General features: G+C 39.8%; 1 protein-coding gene across 4 annotated transcripts in view; it reads right to left on the reverse strand.

The window, feature by feature from the left end:
• Window positions 1-2,425: 2,425 nt before the first annotated feature.
• Window positions 2,426-14,574, reverse strand: part of LOC140482465 (anion exchange protein 3-like) — a 227,358-nt gene continuing 215,209 nt past the window's right edge. For all 4 annotated transcript variants that reach the window (XM_072579984.1, XM_072579986.1, XM_072579985.1 and 1 more), the window contains one exon: window positions 2,426-2,569. In XM_072579984.1, coding sequence (XP_072436085.1) covers window positions 2,492-2,569 — 78 coding nt within the window. In that variant the 3' untranslated portion in view covers window positions 2,426-2,491. The remainder of the gene's footprint in view (window positions 2,570-14,574) is intronic.

Below are 14,574 nucleotides of genomic sequence, written 5' to 3' on the forward strand. Positions count from 1 at the left end.
CTATTACTCATTAGAATGAGAGGTGGCCTCATGGAAATAAACACACATCTGAGGAGATTTGACAGGGAAAATATGGAGAAGTTGTTTCCCCCTTGTACAAAAGTCTAGGACAGGAAAGCATGTGGGGGTGACCCATTTTAAATAGAGATGGGGAGGAATTTCTTCTCTCAGAGGGGAGTGAATCTGTGGAATTCTTTACTACAGAGGGTTGTCGAGGCTGGGTCATTAAGAGTGTTCAAAGCTGAGAGAGATTTTAATCAGAATGCACTGCCAGTGGTGGTAATAGGGGCATTTAAGCAACTGCTGGAGAAGCACATGGATGGCAGTAAATTGAGGGGTGTGTAGGTTAGGCTGATCTTAGATTAAGGTAAATGCTCAACACCACATGGTGGGCCAGAGGGCGTGTACTGTTCTACGTTGTACGTTCTCAAGGGAATCGAAGGTTATGAGGAAAAGGCAGGAAGGTGGAGCGGAGGATGATTAGACCAACCACAACCATATTGAATGACAGAACAGACTCGATGGGCCGAATGGGTCTCAGTGCAAGTTGGGCTAAAGGCGACAGAGTTTGGGATGTGTTCAAATTTACAGAGTGCAAAATCAAAGACCAACCAGGGGAACACTGGAATCGTCACATGACAAACTATCACACCCCTTTAATAAATGTCTTTTTCAAGAGTAAAGCGTCTCAAGGACACAGATAATGAACAGAATGTGGTTGATCATTCCTGTTACACATGAGGTATAAAGGGCTTCGCAGTTACCTCATCAAAAAGCTCCAGTAAAGTAGTAAAACATGTTTTTTGTCTTTGAGAAATCTATGCTGGCTCTCCTTCATTAACCTGTCTTCTTCCAAGTGGCTGTTTATTTTGCTCTGAATTATTGTTTCGGGGATGTTTCCAGGATCAAATTTAACCTGATTTGTCAGTAGCTGCTGTTTGGTCAATTCCTGGTCTCAGTATCCTCAGTACTTATTGGATTCTGTCCCAGGGCCTTGTCCTGTTCAGTACAGACACAGAGCCAATAGCCAGTCCTTGTCAGTGTGGAACCCTCTGATCGGCTGACTTATCAAAGGTTGTTGAGTAAGGGCAGGTTTTGTTGGAAAATCAGAGTTTTTCCACTGAATTGGGTAACACCTCAGTCAGTGACCCCTCCCCCACTTCCCAGCTACACCCTTACCCCATCCCACCTACTGCACCCCCACCCAAACCACATTCCCGCCCACATATACCAACAGTCACACACCACACCCCATCACACCTCACCCCACCTACACCCACCCCCTAACCCCAGTGCACCTCTCCCTCACCCCCACCCACATTGCACCCCCTGACAGACCCCATCCCCACCCTCATACCACACTGCCCCCCTGCCCACACCACATCCCCACCCCCACCCACCTACAGCAACACTCACCCACACCACCCCACCCCATCCCATCAACCTCTCACACCCACAACCCCCCCCAACACCGCACACCCACCTACATCTCACCCTCACTGCTCCCCCACCTACCAGCTGTCAGACCCCATTCCCCCCACAGGACTGACCTGAACAGACATGACTGTTAATTGTAAAAGACATTCAGTTATATTTTTATATCAAGTAAAATTTGTTCGGTTTTGTTGATTGTGTACTTAATATAAAATAACCCAATGGCCACGTTTGGAAAACACAACTGCAATCTGTCTTGGCTATTGTTTCGGTATCTTCCTGATCCTTTCTCATACCGGGACAGACTGCCTCTGGGGGTGACTACTGCTCAGCACTGGCAGGTTCCTCACTCCCTCCCTCTCAAACTCTTCGCCCCCTTTCTCCCATCCCAGGGGCAAGGGAGAAGGACACCCCAAAGCTCCTGCAGCCACCCTCCACCACTGGGTTAGCACCCATGGGTGGGTGTTGGGAAGGATCAGCAGGGGAGGGAGCAGTAGGAAGAGGGAGGGAGGAATTGAGAAGGAGGAATAGTGGGGCAAGGTAGGGGCTTGTTTGGGGGGGCAGAAAGGGCAGAGTCAGAAGAGGAACGACAGTACGTGAAGGAGGGGGGAGTAGGAGGGGGAGGGGGCAGCAGTGAGGGAAACACAGGAGGATGGGTGGGGAAGAGGAGAAACAGAGAGATGTAGGAGGTGGAGAGAGATGAGGAGGGGGAGGTGTGGGGGAGGAGGGGGAGGTGTGGGGGAAGAGGGGGAGGTGTGGGGGAGGAGGGGGAGGTGTGGGGGAGGAGGGGGAGGTGTGGGGGAGGAGGGGGAGGTGTGGGGGAAGAGGGGGAGGTGTGGGGGAGGAGGGGGAGGTGTGGGGGAGGAGGGGGAGGTGTGGGGGAGGAGGGGGAGGTGTGGGGGAGGAGGGAGAGGTGTGGGGGAGGAGGGGGAGGTGTGGGGGAGAGGGGGAGGTGTGGGGGAGGAGGGGGAGGTGTGGGGGAGGAGGGGGAGGTGTGGGGGAGGAGGGGGAGGTGTGGGGGAAGAGGAGAGTTGGATGTTCCATCTCATGCTCCATGTCACAGGGGCATATGCAGCTCACTGTATTCGTCATGTCCATCCTCATCGAGGTTGGGGTGTGTTTCTTCAGAATCCAGCTGGGGGGGGAGGTGGGCAGGTACAATCAGAGAGAGAGAGAGAGAGAGAGAAATTCTGTCAAGGAGATACAAACATTCCCATAGCCACAGACGCCCCCTCCTGTTTCCAGTTCCCTCAAAAGCAGCACCATGGAAAATGACATGGAAAATGGTGTCGTGCCCAAAAACAGACCAAGCTTTTAAATGCTGGGGTAGGCTCGAGGGGCCAAGTGGCCGAGTCCTGCTTCCATTTTGTCCCTCTCACATATATTCCCATAGATTAGTCTGAATTCCCCTTCCTTTGAGGACAGACCGTGATCTCTGACTCTGCAGCTCTGGCCCAGGTGAAAGGTCCTGGCTCCTGGGACCATAGTTACCAGTCCAGTTCAAACCCAGTGATCGGATCATCCTTCCCAGTGAGGGCACACCCAGCAAATGTTAAACACTCGTGTAAAACACTCACTCGGGATAAACACTCACTCGCATTAAACACACTCACGTAAAACACTGACTCAGGTTAAACACTGACTAGCGTTAAACACTGACTCGCGTTAAATACTGATTCGCGTTAAACACTGATTCGCGTTAAACACTGACTCGCATTACACACTCACTCACATCAAACACTCACTCACATTAAACACTCACTCGCGTTAAAAGCTCACTCGTGTTAAACACTCATTCACAAAACTTACTCCCATTAAACACTGATTCGCATTAAACACTCACAATAAATGCTCACTCACGTTAAACACGCACATAACTTACTCACATTAAAAACTGACTCACATTAAACATTCACAATAAACACTCACTCACATTAAACACACACTCACATTAAACGCTGAGTTACATCATAAACACTCACATTAAACACTCACATTAAACACTCACTCACGTTAAACGCTCACTCACATTGAACACTCACTCACGTTAAACACTCACTCACAAAACTTACATTAAAAACTGACTCGCATTAAACACCCACATCAAACACTCACTCACATTTAACACACACTCACATTAAACACTCACTCGCATTAAACGCTCACTCACATTAAACACTGATTCACATTTAACACACACTCACATTAAACACTCACTCGCATTAAACGCTCACTCACATTAAACACTGATTCACATTAAACACCCACTCACAATAAACACTCAGTCGCATTAAATGCTCACTCGCATTAAACGCTCACTCACAATAAACGCTTACTCACAACAAACACTCACTCACAATAAACACTCACTCACATTAAACACTCACTCACAATAAACACTCAGTCGCATTAAACACTCAGTCGCATTAAACACTGACTCAAATTAAACACTCACTCGCTTTAAACACTCACTCGCTTTAAACACTCACTCGCTTTAAACACTCACTCATATTAAACGCTCACTCACATTAAACGCTCACTCACATTAAACGCTCACTCGCATTAAATGCTCACTCATATTAAACACTCACTCACATTAAACATTCACTCACAATAAACACACACTCATATTAAACGTTCACTCACATTAAACACTCACTCACATTAAACGCTCACTCACATTAAACGCTCACTCACATTAAACACTCACTCACAATAAATGCTCACTCACACAATAAACACTCAGTCGCATTAAACACTCACTCACGTTAAACACTCACTCACGTTAAACACTCACTCACAAAATTGCTGATATTAAAAACTGATCTGCATTAAACCCTCACTCACAATAAACACTCGCTCACAATAAATACTCACATTAAACACTCACTCAAATTAAACACTCTCACATTAAACACTCACTCACAATAAATACTCACTCACATTAAACAGTCACTCACAATAAACACTCAATCACATTAAACTCTAACTCACATTAATCACTTACATGAAACACTCACTCGCATTAAACACACACTCACATTAAACGCTGAGTTACATCAAAAACACTCACATTAAACACTCACATTAAACACTCATGTTAAACGCTCACTCACATTGAACACTCACTCACGTTAAACACTCACTCACAAAACTTACATTAAAAACTGACTCGCATTAAACACCCACATCAAACACTCACTCACATTTAACACACACTCGCATTAAACGCTCACTCACATTAAACACTGACTCACATTAAACACTCACTCGCATTAAACACACACTCGCATCAAACACTCACTCGTGATAAACGCTCACTCACATTAAACACACTCACATTAAACACTCACACAATAAACACTCAGTCGCTTTAAACGCTCACTCACATTAAACACTGATTCACATTAAACACCCACTCACAATAAACACTCAGTCGCATTAAATGCTCACTCGCATTAAATGCTCACTCACAATAAACACTCACTCACAACAAACACTCACTCACAATAAACACTCACTCACATTAAACACTCACTCACAATAAACTCTCAGTCGCATTAAACACTCAGTCGCATTAAACACTGACTCAAATTAAACGCTCACTCACATTAAACACTCACTCGCTTTAAACACTCACTCGCTTTAAACACACTCACATTAAACGCTCACTCACATTAAACGCTCACTCACATTAAACGCTCACTCGCATTAAATGCTCACTCATATTAAACGTTCACTCACATTAAACACTCACTCACATTAAACGCTCACTCACATTAAACACTCACTCACAATAAACACTCACGCACATTAAATGCTCACTCACACAATAAACACTCAGTCGCATTAAACACTTACTCACATAAAACACTCACTCACATCAAACACTCACTCACGTTAAACACTCACTCACGTTAAACACTCACGCACAAAATTGCTGATATTAAAAACTGATCTGCATTAAACACTCACTCACAATAAACACTCGCTCATAATAAATACTCACTCACAATAAACACTCACTCAAATTAAACACTCTCACATTAAACACTCACAATAAATACTCACTCACATTAAACAGTCACTCACAATAAACACACAATCACATTAAACTCTAACTCACATTAATCACTTACATGAAACACTCACTCGCATTAAACACTGAGTCACATTAAACACCCACTCACAATAAACATTCAGTCGCATTAAATGCTCACTTGCATTACGCGCTCACTCACATTAAACGCTCACTCACATTAAACATTCACTCACAATAAACACTCACTCACATTAAACGCTCATTCACAATAAACACTCACTCACAATAAACATTCGCTCACAATAAACACTCACTCACATTAAATGCTCATTCACAATAAACACTCACTCACAATAAACACTCACTCACAATAAACACTCACTCACACAATAAACACTCACTCACACAATAAACACTCAGTCACATTCATCACTCACTCACATTAAACACTCACTCACACTAAACACTCAGTCACATTAATCACTCACTCACATTAAACACTCACTCACACTAAACACTCACTCACAATGAACACTCACTCACATTAAACACTCACTCACAATAAACACTCACTCACAATGAACACTCACAATAAACACTCACTCACATTAAACACTCACTCACAATAAACACTTACAATAAACACTCACTCACATCAAACACTCACTCACATTAAACACACGCACACATTAAACATACTCACATTAAACACTTACTCACAATAAACACTCACATGAAGCACTCAATCACGATAAGCACTCAATCACATGAAACACTCACTCACATTAAACACTCACCCACATAAAAGACTCACTCACATCAAACACTCACTTGCATCAAAACTCACTCGCAAACACTCACTCGCATTAAACACACGCTCACAATAAACACTCACTTAACAATAAATCCTCACTTGCATTAAACACTCACTCACAATAAACACTCACTTAACAATAAACACTCACTCACATTAAACACTCATTCACAATAAACACTCACTCGCATTAAACACTCGCTAACATAAAACACTCACTCACAATAAACACTCGCTCACAATAAACACTCGCTCACAATAAACACTCACTCACATTAAACCCTCACTCACACTAAATGCTCACTCGCGTTAAACACTCACTCACGTTAAACATTCACTCACATTAAACCCTCACTCACAATAAACCCTCACTCACAATAAACCCTCACTCACAATAAACACTCACACAATAAATTCTCACTTGCATTAAACACTGACTCAAAATAAACACTCACTCACACTAAATACTGACTCAAAATAAATGCTCACTCACACTAAACGCTCACTTGCATTAAACACTCACTCACATTAAACACTCACTCGCATTAAACACTCACTCGCATTAAACACTCACTCGCATTAAACACTCACTCACAATAAACACTCACTCACAATAAACGCTCACTCACACTAAACACTCACTCAAAATAAACACTCACTCACATTAAATACTCACTCACAACAAACACTCACTCGCATTAAACGCTCACTCGCAATAAACACTCACTCACAATAAACACTCACTCACAATAAACACTCACTCACAATAAACACTCACTCTCATTAAACGCTCACTCAGAATAAACGCTCACTCACAATAAACACTCACACTAAATACTGACTCAAAATAAATGCTCACTCACACTAAAAGCTCACTCACATTAAACACTCACTCACATTAAACACTCACTCACAATAAACAATCACTCACAATAAACACTCACTCACAATAAACACTCACTCACAATAAGCACTCACTCACAATAAACACTCACTAACATGAAACACTCACTCACAACAAACACTCACTCACAATAAACACTCACTCACAATAAACACTCACTCACATTAAACACTCACTCACAACAAACACTCACTCACAATAATCACTCACTCACAATAATCACTCACTCACAATAAACACTCACTCACAATAAACACTCACTCTTATTAAACGCTCACTCAGAATAAACACTCACTCACAATAAACACTCACTCACACTAAATACTGACTCAAAATAAATGCTCACTCACACTAAACGCTCACTCACATTAAACACTCACTCACATTAAACACTCACTCACAATAAACACTCGCTCACAATAAACACTCGCTCACAATAAACACTCGCTCACAATAAACACTCGCTAACATTAAACACTCACTCACAATAAACACTCACTCACAATAAACACTCACTCACATTAAACACTCACTCACAACAAACACTCACTCACAATAAACACTCACTCACAATAAACACTCACTCTTATTAAACGCTCACTCAGAATAAACACTCACTCACAATAAACACTCACTCACACTAAATACTGACTCAAAATAAATGCTCACTCACACTAAACGCTCACTCGCATTAAACACTCACTGACATTAAACACTCACTCACATTAAACCCTCACTCACACTAAATACTGACTCAAAATAAACGCTCACTCACAATAAACGCTCACTCACAATAAACACACACTCACATGAAACCCTCACTCACAATAAACACACACTCACATTAAACACTCACTCACAATAAACACTCACTCACAATAAACACTCACTCACAATAAACACTCTCACATTAAACACTCACTCACAATAAACACTCACTCACATGAAACACTCACTCACAATAAACACACACTCACATTAAACACTCACTCACATTAAACACTCACTCACATTAAACACACTCACATTTAACACTCACTCACAATAAACACTCACTCACAATAAACACTCACTCACAATAAACACTCACTCACATTAAACATTCACATTAAACACTCACTCACATTAAACACTCACTCACAATAAATACTCACATTAAAAACTCACACATTAAACACACTCACATTTAACACTCACTCACAATAAACACTCACTCACAATAAACACTCACTCACAATAAACACTCACTAACATTAAACACTCACTCACAACAAACACTCACTCACAATAAACACTCACTCACATTAAACACTCACTCACATTAAACACTCACTCACAACAAACACTCACTCACAATAAACACTCACTCACAATAAACACTCACTCTTATTAAACACTCACTCACAATAAACACTCACTCACAATAAACACTCACTCACACTAAATACTGACTCAAAATAAATGCTCACTCACACTAAACGCTCACTCGCATTAAACACTCACTGACATTAAACACTCACTCACATTAAACCCTCACTCACAATAAACACTCACTCACACTAAATACTGACTCAAAATAAACGCTCACTCACAATAAACGCTCACTCACAATAAACACTCACTCACATGAAACCCTCACTCACAATAAACACACACTCACATTAAACACTCACTCACAATAAACACTCACTCACAATAAACACTCACTCACAATAAACACTCTCACATTAAACACTCACTCACAAGAAACACTCACTCACATGAAACACTCACTCACAATAAACACTCACTCACATTAAACACTCACTCACATTAAACACTCACTCACATTAAAAACTCACTCACATTAAACACTCTCACATTTAACACTCACTCACAATAAACACTCACTCACAATAAACACTCACTCACAATAAACACTCACTCACATTAAACATTCACATTAAACATTCACTCACATTAAACACTCACTCACAATAAATACTCACATTAAAAACTCACTCACATTAAACACACTCACAATAAACACTCACTCACAATAAACACTCACTCACAATAAACACTCACTCACAATAAACACTCACTCACATTAAACACTCACTCACAATAAACACTCACATTAAACACTCACTCACAATAAACACTCACTCACATTAAACACTCACTCACAATAAACACTCACACAATAAACACTCACTTGCATTAAACAATCACTCGCATTAAACACTCACTGAAAATAAACACTCACACAATAAACACTCACTTGCATTAAACAATCACTCACAATAAACACTCTCATTAAACGCTCACTCAGAATAAACAATCACTCGCATTAAACGCTCACTCACACTAAACGCTCACTCGCATTAAACACTCACTCACAATAAACACTCACTCACAATAAACACTCACTCATATTAAACGCTCACTCTCATTAAACGCTCACTCACAATAAACACTCACTCACACTAAATACTGACTCAAAATAAACGCTCACTCACACTAAACGCTCACTCGCATTAAACACTCACTCACAATAAACACTCACTCTCATTAAACGCTCACTGAGAATAAACACTCACTCACATTAACCCTCACTCACAATAAACACTCACTCACACTAAATACTGACTCAAAATAAACGCTCACTCACACTAAACGCTCACTCACAATAAACATTCACTCACATTAAACCCTCACTCACAATAAACACTCACATTAAACCCTCACTCACAATAGACACTCACTCACATGAAACAATCACTCACAATAAACACTCACTCACGTTAAACACTCACTCACATTAAACACTCACTCACATTAAACACACACTCACATTAAACACACACTCACATTAAACACTCACTCACAATAAACACTCACTCACATTAAACACTCACTCACAAAAAACACTCACTCACAAAAAACACTCTCACATTAAACACTCACTCACAATAAACACTCACTCACATGAAACACTCACTCACAATAAGCACTCACTCACAATAAACACACACTCACATTAAACACTCACTCACAATAAACTCTCACTCACATTAAACACTCACTCACAATAAACACTCACTCACATTAAACACTCACTCACATTAAACACTCACTCACATTAAAAACTCACTCACAATAAACACACTCACATTTAACACTCACTCACAATAAACACTCACTCACAATAAACACTTACATTAAGCACTCACTCACAATAAATACTCACATTCAACACTCACTCACATTAAACACTCACTCACATTAAACACTCACTCACAATAAACACTCACTCACAATAAACACTCACATTAAACACACACTCACATTAAACACTCACTCACAATAAACACTCGCTCATATTAAACACTCACTCACAATAAATACTCACTCACAATAAACACTCACTCACATTAAACACTCTCATGATACACTCACTCACATTAAACACTCACTCACAATAAATACTCACAATAAACACTCACTCACAATAAACACTCACATTAAACACTCACTCACATTAAACACTCACTCACAATAAACACTCACTCACAATAAACACTCACAATAAACACTCACTCACATTAAACACTGACTCACAATAAACACTCACTCACAATAAACACTCACTCACATTAAACACTCACTCACATTAAACACTCACATTAAACACTCACATTAAACACTCACTCACATTAAACACTCACTCACAATACACACTCACATTAAACACTCACTCAAATTAAACACTCACTCACAATAAACACTCACTCACAATAAACACTCACTCACAATAAACACTCTCATGATACACTCACTCACAATAAACACTCCCTCACAATAAACACTCACTCACAATAAACACTCCCTCACAATAAACACTCTCATGATACACTCACTCACATTAAACACTCCCTCACAATAAACACTCTCATGATACACTCACTCACAATAAACACTCCCTCACAATAAACACTCCCTCACAATAAACACTCACTCACAATAAACACTCCCTCACAATAAACACTCTCATGATACACTCACTCACATTAAACACTCCCTCACAATAAACACTCCCTCACATTAAACACTCCCTCACAATAAACACTCCCTCACAATAAACACTCACTCACAATAAACACTCCCTCACAATAAACACTCACTCACATTAAACACTCCCTCACAATAAACACTCCCTCACATTATACACTCCCTCACAATAAACACTCCCTCACAATAAACACTCCCTCACAATAAACACTCCCTCACATTATACACTCACTCACATTAAACACTCCCTCACAATAAACACTCCCTCACATTAAACACTCCCTCACAATAAACACTCCCTCACATTAAACACTCCCTCACAATAAACACTCCCTCACAATAAACACTCCCTCACATTAAACACTCCCTCACATTAAACACTCCCTCACAATAAACCCTCACTCACAATAAACACTCACTCACAATAAACACTCCCTCACAATAAACACTCCCTCACATTAAACACTCCCTCACAATAAGCCCTCACTCACAATAAACACTCACTCACAATAAACACTCCCTCACAATAAACACTCACATTAAACCCTCACTCACAATAGACACTCACTCACATGAAACAATCACTCACAATAAACACTCACTCACGTAAAACACTCACTCACATTAAACACTCACTCACATTAAACACACACTCACATTAAACACTCACTCACAAAAAACACTCTCACATTAAACACTCACTCACAATAAACACTCACTCACATGAAACACTCACTCACAATAAGCACTCACTCACAATAAACACACACTCACATTAAACACTCACTCACATTAAACACTCACTCACATTAAACACTCACTCACATTAAAAACTCACTCACAATAAACACACTCACATTTAACACTCACTCACAATAAACACTCACTCACAATAAACACTTACATTAAACACTCACTCACAATAAATACTCACATTCAACACTCACTCACATTAAACACTCACTCACATTAAACATTCACTCACAATAAACACTCGCTCATATTAAACACTCACTCACAATAAATACTCACTCACAATAAACACTCACTCACATTAAACACTCTCATGATACACTCACTCACATTAAACACTCACTCACAATAAATACTCACAATAAACACTCACTCACAATAAACACTCACATTAAACACTCACTCACAATAAACACTCACTCACAATAAACACTCACTCACATTAAACACTCACTCACAATAAACACTCACTCACAATAAACACTCACAATAAACACTCACTCACATTAAACACTGACTCACAATAAACACTCACTCACAATAAACACTCACTCACATTAAACACTCACTCACAATAAACACTCACTCACAATAAACACTCCCTCACATTAAACACTCTCATGATACACTCACTCACAATAAACACTCCCTCACAATAAACACTCACTCACAATAAACACTCCCTCACAATAAACACTCTCATGATACACTCACTCACATTAAACACTCCCTCACAATAAACACTCCCTCACAATAAACACTCACTCACATTAAACACTCCCTCACAATAAACACTCTCATGATACACTCACTCACATTAAACACTCCCTCACAATGAACACTCCCTCACAATAAACACTCCCTCACATTAAACACTCCCTCACAATAAACACTCACTCACAATAAACACTCCCTCACAATAAACACTCTCATGATACACTCACTCACATTAAACACTCCCTCACAATAAACACTCCCTCACAATAAACACTCCCTCACAATACACACTCCCTCACAATAAACACTCCCTCACAATAAACACTCACTCACAATAAACACTCCCTCACAATAAACACTCACTCACATTAAACACTCCCTCACAATAAACACTCCCTCACAATAAACACTCACTCACAATAAACACTCACTCACATTAAACACTCACTCACAACAAACACTCACTCACAATAATCACTCACTCACAATAATCACTCACTCACAATAAACACTCACTCACAATAAACACTCACTCTTATTAAACGCACACTCAGAATAAACACTCACTCACAATAAACACTCACTCACACTAAATACTGACTCAAAATAAATGCTCACTCACACTAAACGCTCACTCACATTAAACACTCACTCACATTAAACACTCACTCACAATAAACACTCACTCACAATAAACACTCGCTCACAATAAACACTCGCTCACAATAAACACTCACTAACATTAAACACTCACTCACAATAAACACTCACTCACAATAAACACTCACTCACATTAAACACTCACTCACAACAAACACTCACTCACAATAAACACTCACTCACAATAAACACTCACTCTTATTAAACGCTCACTCAGAATAAACACTCACTCACAATAAACACTCACTCACACTAAATACTGACTCAAAATAAATGCTCACTCACACTAAACGCTCACTCGCATTAAACACTCACTGACATTAAACACTCACTCACATTAAACCCTCACTCACACTAAATACTGACTCAAAATAAACGCTCACTCACAATAAACGCTCACTCACAATAAACACACACTCACATGAAACCCTCACTCACAATAAACACACACTCACATTAAACACTCACTCACAATAAACACTCACTCACAATAAACACTCACTCACAATAAACACTCTCACATTAAACACTCACTCACAATAAACACTCACTCACATGAAACACTCACTCACAATAAACACACACTCACATTAAACACTCACTCACATTAAATACTCACTCACATTAAACACACTCACATTTAACACTCACTCACAATAAACACTCACTCACAATAAACACTCACTCACAATAAACACTCACTCACATTAAACATTCACATTAAACACTCACTCACATTAAACACTCACTCACAATAAATACTCACATTAAAAACTCACACATTAAACACACTCACATTTAACACTCACTCACAATAAACACTCACTCACAATAAACACTCACTCACAATAAACACTCACTAACATTAAACACTCACTCACAACAAACACTCACTCACAATAAACACTCACTCACATTAAACACTCACTCACATTAAACACTCACTCACAACAAACACTCAGTCACAATAAACACTCACTCACAATAAACACTCACTCTTATTAAACACTCACTCACAATAAACACTCACTCACAATAAACACTCACTCACACTAAATACTGACTCAAAATAAATGCTCACTCACACTAAACGCTCACTCGCATTAAACACTCACTGACATTAAACACTCACTCACATTAAACCCTCACTCACAATAAACACTCACTCACACTAAATACTGACTCAAAATAAACGCT

This window comes from Chiloscyllium punctatum, chromosome 10 (assembly GCF_047496795.1).
Source record: "Chiloscyllium punctatum isolate Juve2018m chromosome 10, sChiPun1.3, whole genome shotgun sequence".
Taxonomy (NCBI): Eukaryota; Metazoa; Chordata; class Chondrichthyes; order Orectolobiformes; family Hemiscylliidae; genus Chiloscyllium; species Chiloscyllium punctatum.